This window comes from Cydia fagiglandana, chromosome Z (genome assembly GCF_963556715.1).
Source record: "Cydia fagiglandana chromosome Z, ilCydFagi1.1, whole genome shotgun sequence".
Lineage (NCBI taxonomy): Eukaryota > Metazoa > Arthropoda > Insecta > Lepidoptera > Tortricidae > Cydia > Cydia fagiglandana.
In genome coordinates this window covers 6,272,345-6,299,513 of record NC_085959.1, presented here as the reverse complement: position 1 = coordinate 6,299,513, position 27,169 = coordinate 6,272,345, and the positions used below count along the sequence as shown (strand labels likewise).

Genomic DNA, 27,169 nt, shown 5'->3' with positions numbered 1-27,169 from the left:
CTTTCCTTTTATTTCACTCCGCTGTTTAAGTAGGTATTTATTTATCATTTCTCAGCAACCCTAGCGTTGTGCCGGTGCGCGCGGTGCGGGGAGCGGCGCGTTGAAGGTCACTCCATTGTATTTTTGTGTAGGTATCCAAACGGTAGGTATTTGCATTTTGTTTGAGAGATAAGTATCTGTTCGTAAGAACTATTATATAATCTGTGCCCGTATATAAACTTTCTGTGACGATGTGGATAAGTATATACCTACAAAATGAAGAAAATCTAGTTGTGAATTACAAAATCACTTCGTTACACAGTCTAAGTAAACATTGAATTATAAAATGTTTAACTAATTTCCCAGCTCAGTCAATGCATATTCGGTGGCACCACAATATGGATGACTGAGCATTCAATAGCTTTGTTATCCATTCGTTTAGTACATAAATCCGCCAAACCGCACTTCGAATATATTATATAACAATTAGGTATGAATGCCCTATTGCGATATGCGAACAGAGCAATCGCCTCGAACATATTTAAGTTCAAATCACCATGTTTTAACCTCTTTGGCTGCATTTTGCCACTGCTCATGGGAGCCTGGGGTCCGCTTGACAACTAATCCCGAAAATTGACGTAGGCACTGGTTTTTACGAAAGCGACGGCCATCCGACCTTCCAACCCAGAGGCCTAACTAGGCCTTATTGGTATTAGCCCGGTTTCCTCGCGATGTTTTCCTTCACCGAAAAGCGACTGGTAAATATAAATATCAAATGATATTTCGTACATAAGTTCCGAAAATCTCATTGGAGAAGAAGAACAAGAAGAAGAAATACATTTAATTTAACGTCACAACATAGTACATGAAAAATAAAATTGGTACGAGCCGGGGTTTGAACCCGCGATCTCCGGATTGCAAGTCGTAGTCTACGTTTCTTTTTAAAAATAAATAAATGTCTCCTTTAAGTAAAATGAGCCATCTTAAGGATTTAAAGTAGTTTCCCTCCAGGGCCCGACTTATCTTTGCACACTGTATATACGTAATACCATTTTGGTCTGAGGCCACGTCTCGCCCTCGCAGGGACTCCAAACTCCAAAGCCCCCGATCGTTGATAGCTACGGTTCAATGAATTACAAACGCGCCATTCGTTTTGGCAAACGGAAATTATTTGTACCACACAATACCAAGCATAACGGATAAATCTGGCCATTTTGTGAATGTGGACATTAATTTGAGTATGTGTCACTCAAGTTCTGCAATCGTCGATTTGTTATCACATTATAAATAATAACAAAAAGAATAGATAGTATAGAGGGGTCCTGTCATAGTAAATGTTGTAGTCACTGTAAATTTACTGCCATCTATCGACACACGACAATACCTAACTCAAAATAAACACGTATAAAATTATCAAAAAATTAATATAAGTATATGGATAAATGATTTTATTATTTTTATATCATTTTGACCCATGTTCATTCACTGATATCTATGTGTTAAAATTGTTAAATATGAAACGGTGTCGTCACGCCATCTAGCCGACCATAGGCCAAAGGTGTGTGCGCCATCTATCCGAGAATGAATTTTTCTTGATTTCCGAGGCACGTTTTTTTCTTAGACTTTATTCATCTTATGCGAAGTTACATATGTCTTTGATAATAATAAATACATAAATATTATAGGGCAATACCGGATATTACTGCAATGTTCTGCCGCCAGAGTGCAGCACTCTAGTAAATTCATAGACTAACTTATACATACTGTGCCTTAAACTGTTTATTGACAAGTTTTCACAGACAATAAAATATGACATTGATGCATCAAGGCGGTTTGGGCCTACCGGTAAACGCGAAAATAGAAATTCAGTTACCTGCCTCTTTATCGCTCGAATATGCAAGCTCGCTCGTGGCCTCGGCCACTGGAGGGCTTGGTCACTTTTTGGAGCATTCCATAAAATTGTCTACCGTTTGACCCGTACAAACGCGAATTTTCTGAAGATTTGCAAGTATAAGGGTTCCTTTTCTATGACAAATGGTCAAATTTATGCACAGAAAAATAATCGCGTGCTTTAAATGTCGAAAAAAAATCGCAACACAGGAAATAAAATGCGTTTGTACGGGACATCCCGTGGAATGCTCCTTTTAGGGTTCCGTTCCCAAAGGGTAAAACGGGACCCTATTACTAAGACTCCGCTGTCCGTCCGTCCGTCCGTCCGTCTGTCACCAGGCTATATCTCACGAACCGTGATAGCTAATAGACAGTTGAAATTTTCACAGATGATGTATTTCTGTTGCCGCTATAACAACAAATACTAAAAAGTACGGAAGCCTCGGTGGGCGAGTCCGACTCGCACTTGTCCGGTTTTTCTTTAGTATATGACATCTATTTCAGTTAATAATGCATTGATGATTCGTGATATTTAATTTTACGGGTGAAAACGAATTTTGGGATTTTGGGGGGGTAGTTTTTACCTTTTTTGAGGGCGAGCAGCCTCGTCCTTCCAAGGGGTTTCTCCCCGTCTTTAGGATGCATTAATTGAAAAAAGAATCTCATTAATCACACAGTAATTTACCATACAAATAAAATATACAGTCAGCAGCAGAAGTTGCTAAGCGGGCGATGTTCAAAAAGACCTTGACACGCTCTTAGGGTCTCCCCAAATATATCGACGCGCATTCGGCAAAAGCCGATAGGAAAAAGCTTTATGTACACGCAATAAGAGCGAAGAAGCCGACGACGCGTCGGCCGGCGCCGGCCGATGCGAGCCGAGCCGAACGACGACCGCAATAAGAGCGAAAAAGTCGTCGTTCGGCTCGGCTCGCATCGGCCGGCGCCGGCCGACGCGTCGTCGGCTTCTTCGCTCTTATTGCGTGTACATAAAGCTTTTTCCTATCGGCTTTTGCCGAATGCGCGTCGATATATTTGGGGAGACCCTTATTCTCTTCACAATAAAATCGCGTCAAGATAATTTTGAACACCTGGCCCGCTTAGCAACTTCTGCTGCTGACTGTACATTGTCACATATCATATACCGGGTGGAACAGAATGAGGGATTTTTATGCGAACGGGGCATTGTTTAGGCTACGTACTTTATCTTTCACTTATTAATCACTTTGGTATGTATTGTAATCGTTATTGAAATACTGTTTGTTAAACATTAGTGCAAAAATCTCTATGATTCAACCCTAGCAAGTAGATCAGATGACTGACATGATATTTGTCAATTTAAAATGTAAAAACTTTGTAGGGTGGTCACGTCTCATATAAAAATATTATATTTTATAATGATTTTGTTTTACATTTTAATACAGCTTTACGATTATATATTAACTCGATTGTAGATCACTGAGATGATACTATCATTTCAGCTCGGTCTCTAGAAATATTCCATCCTGTATATCGTTTTCTATAGATATGAGTGACCTTGAGGGTCATAAAATTTGTGTTGACGGCTCAGGAAAGATATTGACCGTAGGCCAGCAATACGCGTGCGATGTTAAAGAGAGATGTATAATAAAGCTCCGTGAACGTCAGCTGACGCTCCGTTGGCGGGTTAAGATTTTTCTTTTATGGCTCCTCTACACGATGGGTCAATGCCGGCCACTCCAAGGGACGCAGCCATGCGGTAGAATGAGATAGCAATATCACTTGCTCCCTCTAACGCAGCGGTCGGCAACCTTTTAGCAGCCAAGGGCCAAATAGTAGTTAACGGAGGTGACGCGGGCCGTACTTTGTTAATATTTATGACTTTATGAGGCATTGTCGTTTGTCACTATTACAAACAAAATAGCCAAGGCGGCTCTCAGGCCGCAAGTGACAGGTTCACGACATCCTGCAAGGCCCGCGGGCCGCAGTTTGCCGACCGCTGCTCTAACGCATAAATGCGTCCTTTGGAGTGGCCGGCGCTGGCCCATCGTGTAGAGGAGCCATTAGATGCTACACTACAACACACCAACGGATAGGCAGCTGATGTTTACGAGGTGTAACAATACACCTCCCTTAACCAGTTTACAAATGGGACAAATTGACTAACATACATTGTACTTAGCCCCGAGGTCAGCACGACTACCTCGAAAAACGAAAATCGAAATTTCGTTATCTGTCACTCTATTGGCCTTCCTTCTTGCGGTAGAGAGATAACGAAATTTCGTTTTTTTTTTTCGCGGTAGGCGGTAGTTCTTAAGTCCGTTTACTTAGTCACACTTATTAATTGCATAAGTATAAAGTTTTTTTACCCTATAATTTGAAGTATACTAAACATTTGTCATATTCCTTAAGTATGGGCCTAATTCCAAAACGGTAAAAAACGCTACGTCTCTAACAAAATTACAAAAAGTGGCTACCCCACACATAACTTCTATAACATATTTTAATTTGGAAATAGTATTCTTTTAATCAAATTAATGCATCCTTATATATTAACTAAAGAAATACACATCAAGAAAAATGCATACTCGCAAGTCGCCTTTAATACTAGAGTTTGCAAGTTATCATGTAGAGTCGCCATCAGATATATCGGAGCGACCAAGGTGTTCACAATATCTGAACACGCACTCTAACGCCTTGACAATAGAGGCGTGCTCAGATATTTGTGAGCACGTAAGCCGCTCCGATATATCTAATGATGGCAAATGTACCATAAAAATGAATTTCGCTAAGATAAGCTTTAAAATGCGCAAAAGGGCAATTATAACGATGAAGGTTTGAATAAATAAATATTCAAACAAACATTTTACTGAGTATTTACCGTACCTATGTATAAAATAAATTATAGCCAACTAGCGAAACAAGGCAATTAGCCTAATGCGTGTCATTTTTTTTCATTATTTATATCGTTTGAACACCAGAAAAAATAAAAATACCTTTATAATGGGTTGGCTTAAAGCTTCGAGCAACACGGAAGGGAGGCGGCATTCGCACTATTTCCCCTTCTGCCGAGGTACAAGATTAGCGCGTCAATCTAATCTAGCGCGGGTAATAAAACTAGTTGCACTTGGATTTTTCACTAGACCGAGTCCAGACGCGCGCGTGAACACTGCTGCACAAAAATGCCTATTTGCTCGGTTTTTTGTTATAAAAAGAGGTCGGGGACATCAAATTTACAAAAAGAAAGTGTTACATTTCACATGTAATATTTTTTTTTACATATCATACGTTAAATTACATTGAAATACAATTATTATATTTTAGTCTCAAGTAATTGTTGGATTTATCGATTTTGCTCGCTCAGTACAAATTGCGGATCGGTCGAGCGACAAATCCGACTTCTCATCTCTCAGAATACAATGACATACTTCAACGAAAATGTGTTAGTGTGCTTGTTGTGACACTAGTCACTCGTCCGTACACAAAAAGAGATCGAGGTTTGCAAGATTTGTCTTTGACGTGTGTTATTTTCTATGTATTTGTGTCGTCATTACAGATTGGATTTTGTATGTAAGTGTGTGAGAAATGCGACTGTGTGCACCTTTCCCCCCGCGAAAAATGGCAGAAAGATTTGTACGGCGAGATATCGCTTGGGCCCCTCCCTTCCGACGTGTCGGAAGCCGGTGTTGCTCGAAGGCTTAAAGTAATGAGAGTTTTCGTTTTCGGAAATATAAAAAAAAGACAATAGCTATGGGTTTTCAAAATTTTACAATGACAAACACTCCCTACCTTGAAAGCTTGCTGTAGGTCCTCGACTGCTCGTATAGTTCTTTGATAAGAATCTTTGGACAGGGGCTTCTAACTTTCTAAGTTCTAGAAGCTAGACGGCGAACGGCTAATGGTCTTATAGAGGTCTCGTGAGCGGAAGGGCTAGAAAGAATTACCTTTCTTCAGACTGAGCTGGTTCTCCCCCCAGTTTGCAAGTCGTAGAGGGCGACGAAAAGCTGGAGATCGTCCTCGTGGTGGACGAGGAGATTATCCTTCGAGGGGTTTACTAGTATCGGTTACCTTTCTTCGGGCTCAGCTGGTTCTCCCCACCTCGAAAGCTTGCTGTAGGTCCTCGACTGCTCGTATAGTTCTTTGATAAGAATCTTTGGACAGGGGCTTCTAACTTTCTAACTTCTAGAAGCTAGACGGCGAACGGCTAATGGTCTTATAGAGGTTCCCCCTCATGAGCGGAGGGGAAGAAAGAATTACCTTTCTTCAGGCTGAGCTGGTTCTCCCCGCCGGCTTGGAAATCGTAGAGGGCGACGAACAGCTGGGGATCGTCCTCTTCGTGGTGGGCGAGGAGATTCTCTTTGGAGGTCCATCTGAAAGGACAAGATGAAACATTAATGCAGTAAATAAAAAAGCTTTCCGAAAGGACTCTTAAGATTCCATTTGGCCCTGAGAACCCTACAATCAGCTTACTTATGACAATAATGTGCGTACGTTAATCATCATCATCATATCAGCCTTTTATCGCCCACTGCTGAGCATAGGCCTCTGTTCGAGTACGCCACTTATCCCGGTCCCGAGCCAATCTCATCCAGAATTGACCCGCAATATTCCGCATGTCGACCACCCAACGAGCCAACGGACGCCAGGCACTCCTTTCGTCTGTAAGTGGCCACCATACCATTCCGTTAACATTTTAGCCCACCTGCCATCACTCTGCCTGGCAACATGTCCCGCCCAGCTCCATTTAAGTTTGGTAATGACGTATCCGACGTCTTACATGTCATGTATAGTTAAATACAATGTCAGTATCGGTCAAGTCAACCACTAATTTCAAAACATTGTTTATTGGAATGGAATACTACACAATCTATCGCCCTTTTATTGATACTAATGTTTACTGTATTTTTTGCATCTTTGACTTTTTTCTTTGGCATTTTTTATGATAAGCTCGTTTATGTTGCGAAATCTTTTTATCTTGAATACATCGGTGACATTCGATGGCTTTCAAAGAGTCTCCTTGCCAGTAAAATAAATTAGTACCAAATAAAATGATGGGATGAATGGAGGATAAAATCGCTAACGTATCCAATCTAACACCTTTAAACGAGCAATATGAGCAAATCGATTTTTCTCCCCCGAAAACCCATATAGCAAATTTCATCGAAATCGTTAGAGCCGTTTCCGAGATCCCCGAAATATGTAATAAATAAGCATATAAATAAATAAACAAGAATTGCTCGTTTAAAGGTATTAAATGTATTATGTACCTAATGCAATTTTTCAATTTGCCAACGCTATGCGAATTATGCAACTACAGCGAGCCTTTACCTGAAGCAATTTTTCAATTTATTATAATAGGAGCTCGTAGCGAATTCTTCATTTTAATATAATCCCGTGCTCCCGCTATATTGCGGTGTCTACACACACAAGTATGTGCTCTTAAGTTACTGCCTCAAATCAGATATTGCATTTAAGGGTTCCTATACGGATTTAAGGATACCTAGGTTGCCTGGATGAAAGCATAGATTGATATTTCTATGGACGATTAAAACCAAAAGACGGTCAATGTATATACGCTGCCGCGTCGTGTCGTCTCAGTCATACTTATTGGCGGTGTCTCACCGTCCCACTGCCTCTGGAGCAGCGCCTCTCGCTCTGTCTCAGTGTCTCAGTCATACCTGTTGGCGGTGTCGAGGGGCTGCGGGGTGGCGGGGGCGGTCTCGCCGTCCGGCAGGTCCGGGATGTGAGGCAGCGGCCGGCTCTGGAGCAGCACCTCTCGCTCTGTCTCAGTGTCTCAGTCATACCTGTTGGCGGTGTCGAGGGGCTGCGGGGTGGCGGGGGCGGTCTCGCCGTCCGGCAGGTCCGGGATGTGAGGCAGCGGCCGGCTCTGGAGCAGCACCTCTCGCTCTGTCTCAGTGTCTCAGTCATACCTGTTGGCGGTGTCGAGGGGCTGCGGGGTGGCGGGGGCGGTCTCGCCGTCCGGCAGGTCCGGAATGTGAGGCAACGGCCGGCTCTGGAGCAGCACCTCTCGCTCTGCCTCAGTGTCTCAGTCATACCTGTTGGCGGTGTCGAGGGGCTGCGGGGTGGCGGGGGCGGTCTCGCCGTCCGGCAGGTCCAGGATGTGAGGCAGCGGCCGGCTCTGGAGCAGCACCTCTCGCTCTGTCTCAGTGTCTCAGTCATACCTGTTGGCGGTGTCGAGGGGCTGCGGGGTGGCGGGGGCGGTCTCGCCGTCCGGTAGGTCCGGGATGTGAGGCAGCGGCCGGCTCTGGAGCAGCACCTCTCGCTCTGTCTCAGTGTCTCAGTCATACCTGTTGGCGGTGTCGAGGGGCTGCGGGGTGGCGGGGGCGGTCTCGCCGTCCGGCAGGTCCGGGATGTGAGGCAGCGGCCGGCTCTGCAGCAGCGCTTCTGGAACACCAGAGAAAATCGCGTCAGGCTGGTGTAGGTTATTCAGTACAATTTTGAACATCATCAGTACGATTAACAATACGATTCGTCTTGAGCTGGTCGAACCTTAATAGTGGACAATAGCGATTAGCGGCATATGCCAGACAGGTCTGAAGAACACACCTGCATATTCCAGCTAAGGGGCCCACTGATTAACAGTCCACCGGACGGTATCGGCCTGTCAGTCGTTCGGAACTGTCAAAATTTTGTTCTAACTGACAGGCCGATACCGCGTCCGGCGGACTGTTGATCAGTGGGCCCTTTTAGAGCCGATACAGTCGGACTGCAACCCGACTGCAAGTTGTATGGGTCTGTAAGTTTGTATGGGTCTCTACCGGCCCTTAGTGTCGTATCGTAGTTCCGGTTTTGGTTTCGGCCGAAAGTTCGATATAGCCAAAAAATTGCAGATACATTCGGGCTAAACTGTGTTCGGCAATGTCCGATCGAAGTTTCGGTTGCGGCAGATTTCGGCCGAAACTAGAGCAAAACCAAACCTTTACTAGAAAAACCGGCCAAGTGCGAGTCAGACTCGCGTCCCAAGGGTTTCGTCCGACTCACGCTTGACTCCACATTTCTAATAGGTTTTCCTGTCATCTATAGGTAAAGAACTATTTTGTGTATTTTTTTCATAGTTTTAGGCCCAGTAGTTTCGGAGATAAAGGAGGGAATGGTCATTTTTGGCTATTTTCTTAAATAACTTTTAACCTATGTATTTTAAAATTACAAATTAAAATATATTTGAAATTCTCAAAATGATATATAACACGATATAAGGTAAAAGTACGCTTCACCGAACGCTCTGAATCCGTCCGTATCACCGAATTTCTTCTATTTTAGGCTATAAGTCGATTACTTACAGCTGATATTTACTTGCGTATTTTTTTTTCACGAGTTAAATACCTGCCCCTTCCATTAGGCCTCAGAGTCGGCCAATTTGTGCCGCAGTTGGGACGTGGCAATTGATCGAAACAGGTCGTCGCTGCCGTTTGCCACTTTGTATGGGCAACCTTAAAGAAATCGTTAAGAAGTTGCGTATATTTCTTAAGGCCATAAAACCTTTTAAATTTATTTCTGTGTTTCAAAGTATAGTTTTACAGTGTGATTACCTGATTAGTTTGTGTATTTTAGTAAATTAAATTAATTTAGTGCAGTCATATTATCAGAAATTAAGCTTAATGTGAGTTCGGTGATGAGTACACCGACAATGTGGTTGGAAGGTATTATCGAACAGCGTCCGGAATCAGGAAAAGCGTATGTTTTTGAAATTATTTTTCTAGTGGTTGATTACGAACTATTTAGATTAACTACCTAATTTCACAAATAAATTAATGTATTTGTAATTTTATGAGCAATTGCCGAACAACAATAACCTATATAGATTATCATAAAACTGCGTTTGAAATGTTCATGTTTTACGACTTTTTGGCATCAAAATAAGGTTTTTGGCAAGACTATTATCAAACAATAATTTTAGATATTTTACGCCAGTATTAGCGAGAACTTTATACATGTACGGTTTAGTAATGGATTCAAGTATTAAATTAATTGATAGATTTGTAGTTATACCATATTGATTACGATTTAAATACTATTTTCAAAATCTGTTCGCGAAATAGGTTCCACATATTTTCCATGTTTCGTTCACCGAACGGCTGTTCGGTGAATGGTACCCATGGTCTCTGCTACCGAACTCACGTTTGCGTTGACCATGTTTCTATTCGACGTTCATTAGAATATCATCCTTATTATTATAACGACTAGGTCTATATTTATATGTTTATTTTTTGTGACCATTATTTCAATGCCAGCCCTTCTCAAACTTTAGACATACTTATTGGACGCCTGATAATAGTCTCGGAATGTGGACAAAAAAGCTCAATCTGATAATAAAAATAATAAAGCAATAATATTTTATACAGGATGGTCCAAACCTAGACGTCCAACATTTTTTTTAGATTCGTCTCGTCGTCGTCGTCATCTCGTCGTCGTGGGGTGATTTAAACTTGACTTTTATAACTTCAAACTTTTGTTATTTAACCTTCCCTAGAAAATGGACGAGACAAAATGCATAAAACAGCCAAATTTTTTTATACATATACGTACATGTTTGATAATTGTTGCATACCTACCTATTTGGGATGACTTATTTTTCAAAAGTATTTTTCAATCAAAAAGACACGTCAAGATCGCTTACCACCTTTCTAATGCTAAAAAACAAAGTATAGATTTAATACTGAACTACCTACTAAAGTTTGGGCACCACTCAACACCATATTTTCATACAATTATTTCCTAGTTCGGTAATGCGGCCTCCCTATTCGGTATAATGTGCAAATCAAGTTTCTAAGTTCGGTAAATGGTACAATCAAGGAAACTGGAAGAAATTATTTAAAAAATATTTTTAATATACGTCCAATCATTTCTGTAATTTATAGTTATGTTTAAATGAGGACAAATTTATCTAAGTTTCAATTTTAGTATTGAACATATTCGTATGCAAATACCAGAACTAATTAAAAAAAGAAACGTAAGTCTAGGTCTTAAGCATTCGGTGAAGCGTACTTTTACCTTAGTTTGAAAAACTTTATTTTTTAACTTTCTCTTTCACCCCCCAAAAGTGGCCCATATGTTTAAAATTCACTTGTTTACGTTACATGTCCATCTTTGGGTCACTAATTTACATATGTGTACCAAATTTCAACTTAATTGGTCCAGTAGTTTCCGAGAAAATAAGCTGTGACAGACAAACAGACAGACGCACGAGTACGGAGCCCTAATAAAATGTACATACATTTAATGTAGGCACTGTCTCCATCCCTTTGCGCCTAATTCTAAACATTGATCGTCCCACTTGGATCGGACTCGTGTTAAATTTATCTGCGAGTGACCTCCTTCTATCACTGCAATGCTATTTACATTAGAATAATACAGCCTACAAACCTACTTCCCTGACGCCAGTCTGATACAAAGTTAAGACATAATACCATTACTGAACCCCTAATGTAAATTTCATTCGATACGCTTTTTAACCTTTTGGACGCCAATGACCAATATATCCGCACCGCAGGTCCAACGCCAAAGACGGATTAATCGGTCACATACTACATAGCAACATAGACCTACGTGCATATGCATAAAGTTCAATTTCAGTTTTGACACTGCGGTGACGTGCGTCCCAGTGACAGCTTTCGTGTTTAACACGGCGTCGAAAAGGTTAATATGATTAAGCAGTTGTTCCGTTCCTAAGCGCTTAAAACACATTTGTAGCGGTAACCCTGTAAGGGGAAACCCCTTCCTAAGGCACTGGTCCCACCGCGAGCTAGTAAGCTATGAGCTCTCGGCTATAAACACTTAACATAGCTTACTAGCTCGCGGTGGGACCAGTGCCTTATATAAGTAAAATTAATGGGATATCAATTCAAAAGGAAAACAAATCGTTGTGGTTATTCGATAAACGGCTAAGCCATTTATTTAAAGGCTTTTTTTCTGGGAAGGGATAAAACGGTCCCTGCTCAAAAGACTCGGTTTCCATCCAACTCAAATAGTCCCTGATTTCGATGCTTTCGGATCCTTGAGCGAACTAATATCTAATGATCCAATGATCATATTAAACGCTATTTAAAACCTACGGCCTTGTGAATCGCACATCCTACGCTTTTGATACCTCTACGATCTTACCGTTTAAATAAATTATATAATCTCGACCATATTGTTACGGTGCAAATTCAATATAATTAGGGCGTCCGTAAGCTGAACCTCCTTCAATTTGGAAATAGATTTTTCATCTCTCCTTTTCGGAAAGTTCACCTTTCATAGGCTGATAACCGGGTGGAAAATTGCATTTCCCACCCTAGGGTGGAAAGTATTTTTTTTTTAATATTTACTTCGAGCAACGGCTAACAGCCATATTATTCAGTAAAAAGCTCTCATATTAGCTTCCGCATGACTGAAATTGGCGCCGTCTACATTTTCAAGTGATTCGAGTGACTTATAGTTATATGGTTTACCTATTATGTATCTGTTAATAATTTGTTCTAAAGAGATATACTTACCAATAATAAACCTACATCTCTCGTGTTTGACTTTCCTCATAGTCGAAATGAAAAGTAGAGTGTTTAACTCGGGTAAAAGTAACCATCTCACCCTCGAACTATTGGCGCTCTATCTTCGTTCGAGCGCCAAAATATCTCGGGTGAAATGGTTCACTTTCCACCCTTGGTTAACAATCTACTATAAAAGCATTCCATATATTGAGAAACCTGTACCTATATGAAAGTCGGCAGTATTATTATGAATTACTAATTAGTTATTTTTTGTACAAACCGTGTGAGTAATCATATCTCTATACCCAGCATGTGCGGGAGAGGACGAAAAAAGCGCCATACCCCGATTTAGATCACATCTGCTCACGTCACATCAATTTGATATCTATTCTTATAATAATTAAGGTTAACATTCGTGTGCACATTTTAGCTGTCTCATTTGTACACTCGCCATCAGATCGGAGCGGCCGAGGTGCTCACAAATATCTGAACACGCCTCTATTGTCAAGGCGTTAGTGTTCAGGTATTTTTGAGCACCTCGGTCGCTCCGATATATCTTGATGGCGTCTGCACGTCTCTCCAAGCAATTTCCAACCCTATTCCCGTTTAAATAGGATTCAATTTTGTATAAATACGTTACTGAAAACGCTCTCGATGTAAAATGCCGTTTGTGAGATTAAGAGTGGTACGGAGACTGACTTTTTGTTTTAGCAAGTAAGTGTGTCACGACGAGAAATAGATATACACGGTATAACATGAGTAAACCGAATAATTTTAACAGCGTATTCCTGATCATATTTAGAGACAAAAATGTCCTATAAACTTTTTTAAAATTCGCCTAGTTTTAGAGATATTATTAATTTAAAAAAAACAAGAGTTTATTGTTACATAGTGTAAAAGGCCTTTTTGGTGGTGATTGATGTTGCTGCTTTAAGACGTAGTCGAAATATCCATATTGATAGATGTCAAAAAGTGACAAGATACACTTTGCAAAAAATAGGACCGAAAAAAAAATTGTAAAAATCAATTTTAAGTGACAAGTTTAACAATAACATTTATTTTTTATGTACAAATACATTCAAAAAATTGAAAAAACAAATAAAAAAAATTTTTTTTTTGGCGAAATTGACCTAAACTCATATTACATTTTTTACTTCTTTTGACCTCAGAAATGCGTGGTTAAAATTATTCGGTTTCCTCATGTTACACCGTGTATTGTATTACAAATGTGAGACAATGCGTTGTTAATGCCCGAAACTGAGTAAGGTAATTAGCAGTAGGCAAGTACAAAAGATTCAAAAGAAGATCGATGTTCAAAAGAAGATCGATGTTCAAAAGAAGATCGATGTTCAAAAGAAGATCGATGTTCAAAAGAAGATCGATGTTCAAAAGATCCGGATTTTATAAAAGAAAACAGGACAAGTGCGAGTCGGATTCGCCTACCGAGGGTTCCGTACTTTTTAGTATTTGTTGTTATAGCGGTAACAGAAATATGTAATCTGTGAAAATTTCAACTGTCTATACTTCGTTTTTTTTAGCATTAGAAATTAGATAAACAATCTTGATGCGTCTTTTAATTGAAAAACACATTTTAAAAATAAGTTACGGCAAATATGTAGCAATTATGAATCTAATACGATCATATAATTATATTCTTCTGCTTTCATAAGTAATAGTTATTGATTTTTAAAAAGCGTTTTTCAATTAAAAGACATGCCAAGATTGCTTACCTTCTTTCAAGTTCTTTCTAATGCTAAAAAAAACGAACTATAGCTATCACGGTTCATGAGATACAGCCTGGTTACAGACAGACAAACGGACAGCGGAGTCTTAGTAAATTTATGTTTTTCTAACGAAGAGGGTTCCTTTAGGTACTTTCGACTGCATCATTAGATGAACTCCATATAATTTTCTAGAATGATATAAAATAAAACAATTTTTCGGGTAATATAAATATTTATTGGTTAACCAACCAAATACAAAACCGCCTGGATCAGTCAGTGAACGACCTGACTTTAACGTACATTATTTGGTCATGTAATGTTTTCATCTACCCTCAAATGGCTCCTCAACCCAGTTGATGGTAGATTTTGATTACTTTTATTTAAATACCTAAAGATACAGAGTATAGGCAAGGTACCCACTAGGCCAGACAGTCAACAAAATTCAATCATAAATTTTCATCGTCATCATCATCATCAGGCTATATTAGTCCACTGCTGGACATAGCCCTCCCCTAAAGAGCGCCATAGCGCCCTGTCTTCAGCTTGCCGCATCCAGCATCTGCCTGCAGTCTTTCGCAGATCGTCATCCCACCTGGCCGGAGGGCGTCCTACACTACGTTTGCCGAGTCGCGGTCTCCACTCAAGAACACGTACCCCAGCGGTTGTCGATTCTTCGTGCGATATGGCCAGCCCACTGCCACTTCAGCTTGCTAATTCTTTGAGCTATATCGATAACTTTGGTTCTCTGTCGAATGTATTCGTTACGAATCTTATCCTTCAGAGAAACTCCGAGCATAGCTCTCTCCATAGCTCGCATTCGCATAAATTTTAACAACCAATAATCAAGTCAAGAATAATAATAAAAGGCTAATAACGTTAATTTGAGAGTACCTCGGCTACAAAGTGAATGCGCCGATGTTACCTCTCCGGATGTCTTGAGGTTATGTCATTATTGCGCAAGAGAGAGAAAGGAGACTTGGCGGGCGGAAAATTAAACTTTTTATAGTTTTTTTTATTTATATAAAAGTTGAGTTTAGCGAGACAATTAATTATTAGGGTCCACATCTTATTTTAAGTATACCTAGTGTCAAGTAGCCTAACCACGACTGCCGTCAGCAGTGTCAAACTGTATTCGCATCTCGCTCTCGCACATAAGTGCGAGCGAGATGTATAGAAAATAAGGCACACGCTACAATATGTTAATGTCAAACTGGTGGTAGCCGTACAGATATTGATAGGCGCTATTAAGGGCGCATGATTATATTGCTGTCTCGCAGATTATAATGACATCTCTTTTACTCTTGGTTAATCTGAACAAGGGTAAAGGAGATAGCATTAATTATGATCTGTCGCCAGTTGGAAATGCGTTAAGTATAATAGTGCATGACGTCAATTATAATACTAGTAAATTCATAATTTAAGCGGCAAGCCCTTTGGCCGCCGCACTGTGTCAATATAATGACCAGCTAATGGCTCCTCTACACGATGGGCCAACGTCGGCCACTCCAAGGGACGCATTTATGCGTTAGAGGGAGCAAGTGATATTGCTATCTCATTCTACCGCATGGCTGCGTCCCTTGGAGTGGTCGGCGTTGGCCCATCGTGTAGAGGAGCCATAATATAGTTGGTCAAACCAATTTGTCAGTCAGTAAGAACCAGGAAAACTATACTCATCCTTTTCTCTTGGGTGCTAGTACTAGTGTAAGAAAAAGATAGTAATGATTCTCTCTGTCTATGATTGAAATGAGACAGTCCTTTCACAAACTATATTTACAAGCGTTAGAGGAAAGGGGACGACCGCTACTCCACACAAACGTGGTCCCCATTTTCCTCCCTGGATATTGACATTATGGAAAATAATTTTACACAATTTAATGTATATTAACCATAGCTATGACCCGTAACTACTCTTTTTTAGGGGTCCGTACCGAAAGGGTAATAACGAGACCCTATTACAAAGACACCGCTGTCCGTCTGCCCGTCCGTTTGTCTGTCACCACGCTGTATCTCATGAACCGTGATAGCTAGACAGTTGACATTTTCACAGATGATGTATTTCTGTTGCCGCTATAACAACAAATATTAAAAACATAATAAAATAAATATTTAAGTGGGGTTCTCATACAACAAACGCAATTTTCTGCCGTTTTTTGCGTAATGGTAAGGAACCCTTCGTGCGCGAGTCCGACTCGCACTTGGCCGGTTTTTTTAGCAAGCATGGCGTTCCATATCTCAATATTGGACTTACAATAAAAAAAACATAAGCTATTTAATTTTATTACCGGATTCTATTAAAAATGTGTGTTAAAAAAGCAAATTATAAAGGAATGAGGGCGGGACCACCCACGTCGCCTCAGATAGTTTTTTGTCTCACGCGTGGACACATTTATATAACCATGCGTATACCTTATTACTGAGACATAAGGTATACAATGGCCAGTTTAATGTGTAACTGTAAGTACGTACATATATCATCGTCTACATTAACAAAGTTAGGAGTGACACGAACCTAACCACCGCCATAAAGGTGGCCCCTGACGAGCCTTCCAACAGTCCAAATAACGTGGCTGCAATCCAAAATCGGTCCGTGAAGGTCAATAAAAACCGGGCAAGTGCGAGTCGGACTCGCGCACGAAGGGTTCCGTACCATAAAGCAAAAAAAATACGGAAAAAAAGGCAAAAAGAAAACGGTCACCCATCCAAGTACTGACCACGCCCGCCGTTGCTTAACGTTGGTCAAAAATCACGTTTGCTGTATGGGAGCCCCACTTAAATCTTTATTTTATTCTGTTTTTAGTATTTGTTGTTACAGCGGCAACAGAAATACATCATCTGTGAATATTTAAACTGTCTAGCTATCATGGTTCGTGAGATACAGCCTGGTGACAGACAGACGGACGGACGGACGGACAGCGAAGTCTTAGTAATAGGGTCCCGTTTTACCCTTTGGGTACGGAACCCTAAAAACGTACAATGTTTAATATTAGGATGACGTCCGTTTGGATGAATCCATTGTAACGGCATCCATTTAGAAGGCTCGTCAGTGTACTGCTTAGTAGTCGAAGTAAGCGTAACTTTAAGCCTCATTTTAAACCGGCATTGAAATAAGTTTTTGGCAAGAATTTCATTTTTGGTACAAGCTTTTATCGCCGACTGTACTTTTTTCCACAGGCAACTAGTACTCATCGAGACAATTCTAAGAACCCCAAACACAATTAGGTTTCTTTGTTTTATCACAGAGTTCCTATGGCCACTTCCGGTCTCCATCATCAGATCAGCTCGATGACACCATAATATTGCATTGTCACCCGACTTACATATGTATGCAAAATTTCAGCTCAATCGGAAACCGGGAAGTGGATCAAATTTAACTTGCAAGATTTCATTACAGACAGTTCCATACAAAAAATAACCGATTTGCATTCCCTAAGACAGACAGACAGACAAACAGACAACGGTCAGGTGAACCTAAATAAAGCCGACCACTGACTAACAGGCCGCCGGACGATATCGGCCTGTCAGTTAGAACAAAAATTTGACAGTTCCGAACAACTGACCGGCCGTTATCGTCCGACGGACTGTTAGTCAGTGGTCGGCTTAAAAGCTTGTAATAACATGAAATTTAACTTGAACATTCAAGTAACATATCTCTATGTCTGGATGGTCTGACTGTCGTTGCTAGGAATTATAACGAGTAGTAATTATATAAACAATACCTCTGCTCGCTCTACTTCACTATACCTTATAAAACAAAGTCCCCCGCCACGTTTGTCTGTGTGTATGTATGTTCGCGATAAACTCGAAAACCACCGAACCGATTTTCATGCTATCATATAGAGTGATTCTTGAGGAAGGCTTAGGTATATAATTTACTACCCCGTGCGAAGCCTGGGCGGGGTCGCTAGTTATTTAATAATTTGTGACGTCCCCCGGCTAAAGGTACATGGCAGTTGGCGCTTACGCTATTAACGCCGCTCCAATATTATTACGGTGCTATGCGACGTAAGCGCTAACCGCCATAAGGAACCTTTTCTCATGGAAAGTCAATTTATTTTGTTATTTTTGCTAAGGTCGGCATTTTCTCACATCAAAAAATTCGTTTACTGTTAGGCCCACTTGCACCATTCCACTAACCCGGGGTTAATCGGCTAAACCTGGAGTTACCATGATTACCAGTACAATTTGACACTGGCTTGACGGTTAAACCGCTTAACCCCGGGATAGTGGGATGGTGCAAGTGGGCCTTAGTGTATACTAGGCCTCCTTTAAACCTTCATTTAATCGGTTCAAAACTTGCATATTTTATTTTTACATTGCGGTATTCGGTCGATCGGCTGAACTAATTATAATCATTATTAATGATTATACTCTGTAGTTAGCAATGTATCGAATATTACACTCGAGTTCTTGAACCGTCTACATGGGACTTTAATCCAACCCAGATCTGTGTACGGTCAGCATATCAGATATTTTTGCACGCTTTGCTGTATATAATATTGCTACTAACCGTACGTAGTTACCGTAAGCCGCGGCATGAAACTGTGTCAACTTGGAGCTATACCTCGTTTTTTTAGCATTAGAAATAAGGTAAACAATCTTGATGTGTCTTTTAATTGAAAAACACATTTTAAAAATAAGTTACGGCAAATATGTAACAATTATGAATCTAATACGATCATTTATATTCTTCTGCTTTCATAAGTAATAGTTTTTGATTTTTAAAAAGCGTTTTTCAATAATAGACATGTCAAGATCGCTTACCTTCTTGCAAGTTCTTTCTAATGCTAAAAAAACGAACTATAGGTAGGAAGCTGAGATAGGCGCAAAATAAAAATAAAATATAACACGTATTAACTTTGGTGCATTGCGATGTTGTTATTGATCTATAGCAACATTCTTAACAGATATTAATGCACGCTTTGACGTGTAACATTATTGGTACTGACTGTACGTAGTTACTGTAAGCCGCGGCATGGAACTATGTCAAGTTGAAGCTAGGTAGGAAGCTAGATAGGCGCGAATCTGAAAAAGTTGCGCCGTCGTCGGACGCCATGTTTTTATAATAGTTACTACATAACTTTGGTGCATTGCCGTATTGCCACCACGGATGTAAAAAAATCGTCTTTCTAAAGCCGACCACTGACTAACAGTCCGCCGGACGATATCGGCCGGTCAGTTGTTCGGTCGGAACTGTCAAATTTTTGTTCTAACTGACAGGCCGATATCGTCCGGCGGCCTGTTAGTCAGTGGTCGGCTTAAAGATGGCAGAAAATGTATACAGTCGCTACATAATTTTCCATGACAATAACTCTCTATTTCAAAATATCTTTGCTATACAAGTAAGTAAATAAGCTTACCTACAACCACCACAAGATCTGAGCGGCTACCGCGAAAACCGAAATTCGCAAATTGCGGGGATCTTTCTCTTTTACTCCAACGAAGACGTAATTAGAGTGACGGAGAAAATCTCCGCAATTTGCGAACTTCGATTTTCGCGGTTATAGCCCTGGTCTGAGTTTGGTAAACAAGCTAACAAAGACTGGAATCAGCTTACCGCGGTCGCCGTCGCAACTATTGTCAAAGCTAATAAAGTCTAGGTATAGTCTGTTCATTCTAGAGATGGGCCGAATATTCGGTATTCGGCATACCTAATATTTTCCAATGTTCGTATTCGTCCGAATAGTTCTGGCCGAACCGCCGAATATTTAACGAATAAACAAATTCTTTAACCGTTCGTCTGTCGTCTGTCTAAGCACTGATCAGTGCGCTCAAATTAATATCCTTTGTTTAATACAATAGGTTTAAATTCGTTCGCACTGATCAGTGCTTATACATACGAAGGGTTAAGGGCGTTCGCTAGCTGGCGCGGGTGCACTTCGCGGCCAGGCATGATGGCCCCTCTACACGATGGGCCAGCGCCGGCCACTCCAAGGGACGCAGCCATGCGGTGGAATGAGATAGCAATATCACTTGCTCCCTCTAACGCATAAATGCGTCCCTTGGAGTGGCCGGCGTTGGCCCATCGTATAGAGAAGCCATGAGACGGTGCAGCTTCTTTTCATAAACATTCCCGGCCGGTCCAGAGGGCCTACCGCGAATCACTTTCGACGCGTTGCCTCTCTGTCGCACTTGTGAATTCGTACGTAAGTGTCACAGGGAGCCAACACGTCGAATGTGGTTCGCGGTAGGCCCTCAGAGGGGAAGGATCAAAAACACGTGCGGAGTGCAGATCGCAGACCCGTCTGAACTTGTTTTCAGTGTTTTAGGCAGTTTTAGCCTTACCGAATATTCGTTTTCTGTGATCTGAACCGAATATTCGGCCCATCTCTAGTTCGTTCCGACACAGATCACCTTTATGGTGCCCTAAATACAAATATACACAATTGTGCATACTTTTATATGGACGGGGGTTTATTTCACGTGCCCCTCCCCCGCAAAAATCGGCAGACTGTTTTGTACAGAAAATACATACAAGGCGTCTCCGTCACTAAAATGCTCTAAGGCTCTATTGAATGAATGAATGACTATTGAATCCGACTGCACGCACAAGCACAATATTAGTATGAGCAGGAGCGGCCACTGTCCATATTAGCAACAATAGACTAGTGATGCAAAATGTACTCCTTACAGTCGCCAGGGGAAGGCAATGCTTATTGCCGGTGAGCATTGATTACAAGGACACTTATCAAAATAATATGTGACGTCCCACGGCTAAGGGCCCCCCCACATCTAGCGTCTTTCGTGCGTCGGCGCCTGGTCAGCGCTATGGAAAATGACGTCGCTGCGCAGTTGCTTCGACGTTGCGTCGACGTTGCGGCGAGCAGCGGCCATAGAGTTGTAGACGCCGACGCTCGAAAGACGCTAGATGTGGGGGGGGGGGGGCCTAAGGTACCTTATGGCATTTGGCGCTTACGCTATTATTAACGCCGCTCCAATATCATTATGGTGCTACGCGACGTAAGCGCCAGCCGCATATGTTACACGACGAAGGTCGCAAAAATATCTGACGCGATCTTATTTGTAGAGCCATAAGAGCTATGGAACATTTTTTTGAGTAAGATGAGTGCACCCATATTTTTACACTTGACTCTACAGTCATCTGCAGTAGTATGTTATACAACAAAGGCCGCAAAAATATCTGACACGATATTATTTGTCTAGCCATAAAGTTTGTGACTCCCCCTCCCCCTGTCACAACATGTCAAATTTTCTTGACCCCCTTCCCTCCCTAAACGTGTGATGTAATTAATGGATGACCCCTTAGCAGGGCCTATGTCACAGAATAAATAATAGTACTAGGTACAGAAGACTCCCTCTCTAACAAAACGCATCTGTTACGATTAGGACAGATATGGCCGCTAGGTGGCGACAGAGCCACGCGCGGCTTATGGCTAGCCACCAAAATTGGTGTGGAACGGATGTACTTTTAGCTACATGTAGCAAAGCGACGAAATCACGGAGTGACCCACGCCTGCCTATGTACAGAAGAGTCAAACTTGAAGTAGCATCTGACGTCAAACTTCCCCGGCGGCCTCTACTACTCATAAGGCGGCGGGTCTGGCGGTACTGGTGCTCGACGCGGTCCCAGTACATGTCATCTCGAAACTTAAGTCGTTGTCAATAGAGGTGACAGCAGGGTGTCATCTATTGGGCATTAGAGTTGTGCCCTTCTCGAGAAAGTTTTCCGTTTACTATGGGGAATATTCTCGAGCGAGAACGTTCTCCAAACAAAACAGCGAACGTTCTCGAGAACGGTACAACCATATCTCCTAATTCTCCTATACATTTGATATAATATAAAGCCTAGGAGCTATAAGTGCTATAACTACCAGCCGTTGGATTCTCACGTCATTCAAACAAAATCCACCAAAAGGTCGTTAATCCAGCAAAAGGTACATGCCAAATTCAACCTTGACTTTAAACCAATTAGGTGCACATTAGCAGAAACGTGTTGATGGAGACTATAGTAAATTCAAACACACGCTGCACATGAATACGTAGTGTTTCTTCACACTCACCTACGGCGGGTATGTGTGACAGAGAGCACACTACGTATTCGCGTGCAGCGTGTGTTACATTTGACTATAACCCTTTGTGAGTCGAAGAGTATTGTGTGTAAATAGACCACTTCCTTCTGAGATCTAGATTCTACACGTTTTTAGGGTTCCGTAGCCAAATGGCAAAAAAGGGAACCCTTATGGATTCGTCATGTCTGTCCGTCTGTCTGTCTGTCCGTGTATGTCACAGCCACTTTTTTCCGAAACTATAAGAACTGTACTGTTGAAGCTTGGTAAATAGATGTATTCTGTGAACCGCATTAATAAAGATTTTCACACAAAAATATAAAAAATAATGTTTTTGGGTGTTCCCCACTTAGAACTGAAACTCAATAATTTTTTTTTCATCAAACCCATACGTGTGGGGTATCTATGAATAGGTCATCAAAAATGATATTGAGGTTTCTAATATCATTTTTTCTAAACTGAATAGTTTGCGCGAGACTCTTCTTTAGTGGTAAAATGTGTCCCTCCCCCCCCCCCTGTAACTTCTAAAATAAGAGCAAAATAAAACTAAAAACAATATATCATGTACATTACACGCAAATTTCCACCGAAAATTGGTTTGAACGAGATCTAGTAAGTAGTTTTTATTAATACGTCATAAATCGTAAACCGCAATTTTATTATGTTACTTGCTGCTACGGAACCCTTCATGGGCGAGTCCGACTCGCACTTGGCCGCTTTTTTGTAAAGCAGTGGGACGGTTGTGTTGTTGTGAGTGCGAAGATTTTTTTGCTGAAATTTCTTTTTTAACGCAAGACTTTTGCTATCTGTACCAATCCGTACTAAGCTTTGTGAAGCTTAAATTACATGAAGCTTGGCATGAACTAAACTAAACCTATCTTTAACCCATAGATTAAAATACCCCATAGGGTCTAAATTATAGCTACAAGGGTCTAATAGAGCCCTAGGTTATAGGTTTAGTTTGGTGACAGAATAAATATTAGTACTAGGTACAGAAGACTCTCTAACAAAACGCGTCTGTCGCGATCAGCACAGATATGGCCGCTAGGTGGCGACAGCTCCACGCGCGGCTTATGGCAAACCCTAAAATTGGTGTGGAATGGAACGGATGTACTTTTAGCTACCTGTAGCAAAGCGACGAAATCGCGGAGTGAGCCACGCCTGGTTTGGTTTTAATGTGTATAAGTGTTTGATTATTGAGATCAGAGACTGATGTTTGCTACTTAGTGGCGAGTCAGGCCATATCTTTCACTCTTAACAATTTGTTTAAAGGAGTGACGTCACGTAGCGTTGCGTTTCGCTCACTATCTTTACGCGAAGAAATTTTTGTACTGTTCGCCAAAAATCTGACGGCTCCAATGCTGCCCCTTAGTTCGCGCACGGTGCCTATGACGGTAACAAACATCCGAATAAAAAATATTTTCACCACACCACTTCGGAAAGGCTTACTTTGCACTTCAAAAATGGATAGCAAAGTTTCATTTTATTCACATGTGAGTAATCAAATGCAAATTTTGAGTTGTTTTCTTATGTTTGCTGGTAGAATTAACTTTTAAATGATGATTTTGGATGATAAATATTTAATAACATTCATTTCGTTTTGATTGGGTTTGATTTTGTTTGATATACATATTCGATATCATATCGATATTTGCTTTGGGTTGGAGTACTTGGAGTTTTATGGAAAAATTTTGTGTTTCACTCGGGAGCAAATTTTGTTCAACTGTCGTGCTTTGAAACCCTCACAATGCTCGAGATTCCATTTTTCGAACCACACGCTACGCTCGTGGTTCGATTTTGGAATTTTTCGCTTGCTCGGGTATCAATATTAGCACGAGCGGTTAAACAACAACTTTGCCCTCTTGTAAAACAAATAACTATTCGTTCAAATATAAACTTCATGCATGAGGCTAAAATTTTTGTAAGTATGTATAACTTCTACTTGTTCTAGTTTCTTTTTAATCTCACGTGCACGTCTAGGGCCAGAGACCACTGGCTGCGTGTGCGTAGACGTGCGCGTGCACTAAAATGTTGGAGCCGCGTCGCACACGTCACGCAACCGGTGTGCCGTCTCTCATAAGGAGCTGTATATTAGAACTGGAACGGTGTGCAGTTGTGCACAGGCCTTTAAGGCAGAACAGGTTTTATGCTATAACTCTGTTTAGATCACCTTCATTATGCATCATTAAGGATATGTAGTAGATTCCTTAATTAGGCTAAGCTGCGAATTTGTAACTTTCACGTCATTAATATACTCGTATAGTATGTTATTAGAAAATAGTTGTTAAGCAAGTTAATAAATATATCGCCCACACTGTTAACTGACAATAGGTGGACCTTATTACAAAAGGCGTAAGGTCCACCGATGGACAGTTAAGTATTGCTGTTTGTACATTAACGTGTATGGACTTCCTTTAACTATGACTATCGTATCAAGTTTAACGTTCCGTCACACAGGCACGTTTTCCGGGCGGGCGTGAGCGTTTTATATGTAAAAGCGGCGCGCCCCCCGCTCACGCGCCGCCCGCAAAACGCGCCTGTGTGACGAAGCCTTTATGGTTGTACAGAACCTACAGTGTCATCGAATACATTGAAGCGACCAAAGTGTTCACAAATATCTGAACAAAGCCTATATTATCAAGAGTCAAGACGTTATAGTGCATGTTCAGATAATTTTGCGCACCTTGGCCGACGGCGATTATATCTGATGGCGATTGTACAGTTCGTAAATCGAACCGCGTATGTTATACCTATAAACGAGCAATTATTGTACATATATTTTGGGGATCTTCGAAACGGCTCTAATGATTTCGATGAAATTTGATATATGTAGGTTTTCGGGGGCGAAAAATCGATCTAGCTAGGTCTTATCTCTGGGAAAACACGCATTTTTAAGTTTTTATATGTTTTCCGAGCAAAGCTTGGTCTCCCAGACAGTGGCGGATTTGCAGTCTTTGCCGCCCTAGGCCCCAGGCCCTGTAGCCGCCCCTTTCTTAGCACCCAACATATTATTGACTACATTTTGAGTTATTTTTTGCTTTCATCAGCGAATTTTCTGTCACTATTTGCCGCCCTATAGTTCGTTTTTTTTAGCATTAGAAAGAACTTGCAAGAAGGTAAGCGATCTTGACATGTCTTTTAATTGAAAAACGCTTTATAAAAATATAAAACTATTACTTATGAAAGCAGAAGAATATAAATGATCGTATTAGATTCATAATAGGTACATATTTGCCGTAACTTATTTTTAAAATGTGTTTTTCAATTAAAAGACACATCAAGATAGTTTACCTAATTTCTAATGCTAAAAAAAAACGAAGTATAGGCCCAGGCCTACTTGGCCTTATGGCAAATCCGCCACTGCTCCCAGATATTAGGTAGTAAATAGAGGAAACGTGCTGATATATGTAGTGATATGAAATAATTATAATAATAATCGGCTATTGCAACTAAAATGATTCATCCACAATGATAATAATAGCCTCGAAATAATAATAATTAATACCTACATGAATACCAACTGGTCAATTGGTCGTAGCTAGGTAGACTTTTTGCCTGAAGGCACAATAGGGTTTAACGAATTTTACGAAATGATAGTTAAGGTGCCGTAGGTTCACAGAACAGGTTTTGAAAAATCGTATCGCTTTTTTACCAGCTTTTATTTAGTTTCACCTGACCGTTCTCTGCCTGTCTGTCTGTGTGTAATCAAATCTTGCAAGTTAAAATTGATCCACTTCCCGGTTTCCGATTGAGCTGAAATTTAGCATGCATGTATAAATCGGATGACAATGCAATATTACGGTACCATCGAGCTGATCTGATGATGGAGACAGAAGGTGGCCATAGGAACTCTGTGATGAAACAATTTAACTTAATTGTGGTAGGGGTTTTTAGAAATGTCTCGATGAGTAAGTATTAGTTGTCCGTCGTAAGAAAAGTAGTCAGCGATAAAAGCTTGTACCAAAAATGAAATTTTTGCCAAAAACTTATTAAATCACAATACGGCTGGTAATTAGCAATCTGGAAGATTATCTCTAGTAACTACATTGATTTTTTGACTTTCACTCGATAGAAATTATAACTATTTATGCACAAAAGCTAAAAAGACATTGGTTATAAAAATGCGCAAGTTTTATTTTTGCGGGATATCATCGGTTACTTTTTTTAGTATTCCGTACCCAAAGGGTAAAAACGGGACCCTATTACTAAGACTCCGCTGTCCGTCTGTCACCAGGCTGTATCTCATGAACTATGATAGCTAGGCAGTCGTAATTTTCACAGATGATGTATTTCTGTTGCCGATATAACAACAAATACTAAAAACAGAACAAAATAAATATTTAAGTGGGGCTCCCATACAACAAAAGTGATTTTTGCCGTTTTTTGCGTAATGGTACGGAACCCTTCGAGCGCGAGTCCGACTCGCACTTGGCCGGTTTTTAAATTTAAAACCATTTTACAATATATGAAAATTCAAGAACATGATATCCGCGGTCCCAAGCAAGCACATCCGTCTCGCTCACGCTTAGGCTTAGTGAGAGACATCATTTTGTAAGAGCGCAGATACTCTTCAAACTGCTGGATCGATTTCTATCAAACATAGAACATAACTAACCACCACGTCTACCGCGCAGCTTTCCGCATCGAAATCGGTCCATCAGTTGGAGAGCTACAGTCCCACAGACAGACACATAAACAGACATTGGCGTCAAACATAGTACACCCCTGTCTTAGCATTTGGGGGTTAAAAACATTAAACTAGTTCCGGAAAAGCTTCAACATTAAACAAACACAAACCATATTAAATTACAATTAGTAAATTACATTCGCTGTACATTCGCATGGCTGCAGTTTGGAGCAATGAAGCTGTACAAACTTAGTACTACCAATTTAAGTTAGAAACAAAGCCTAGACCACGTAATAAATAATAGTACTAGGTACAGAAGACACTCTCTAACAAAACGCGTCTGTCACGATTAGCACAGATATGGCCGCTAGGTGGCGACAGCGCCACGCGCGGCTTATGGCAAACCCCAAAATTGGGGTCGAACGGATGGACTATTAGCTACCTGTAGCAAAGGCACGA

At 40.9% G+C, this 27,169-nt stretch overlaps 1 protein-coding gene across 1 annotated transcript in view; it reads right to left on the bottom strand.

Moving 5' to 3' along the window:
- Positions 1-27,169, bottom strand: part of LOC134678725 (tyrosine-protein kinase Abl) — a 71,763-nt gene that overhangs the window by 42,696 nt on the left and 1,898 nt on the right. Inside the window, exons 2-3 of the mRNA XM_063537392.1 lie at positions 8,031-8,127; positions 6,106-6,218 (exon numbers count right to left, since the gene is read on the bottom strand). Of these exons, the coding sequence (XP_063393462.1) occupies positions 6,106-6,218; positions 8,031-8,127 (210 nt within the window). The remainder of the gene's footprint in view (positions 1-6,105; positions 6,219-8,030; positions 8,128-27,169) is intronic.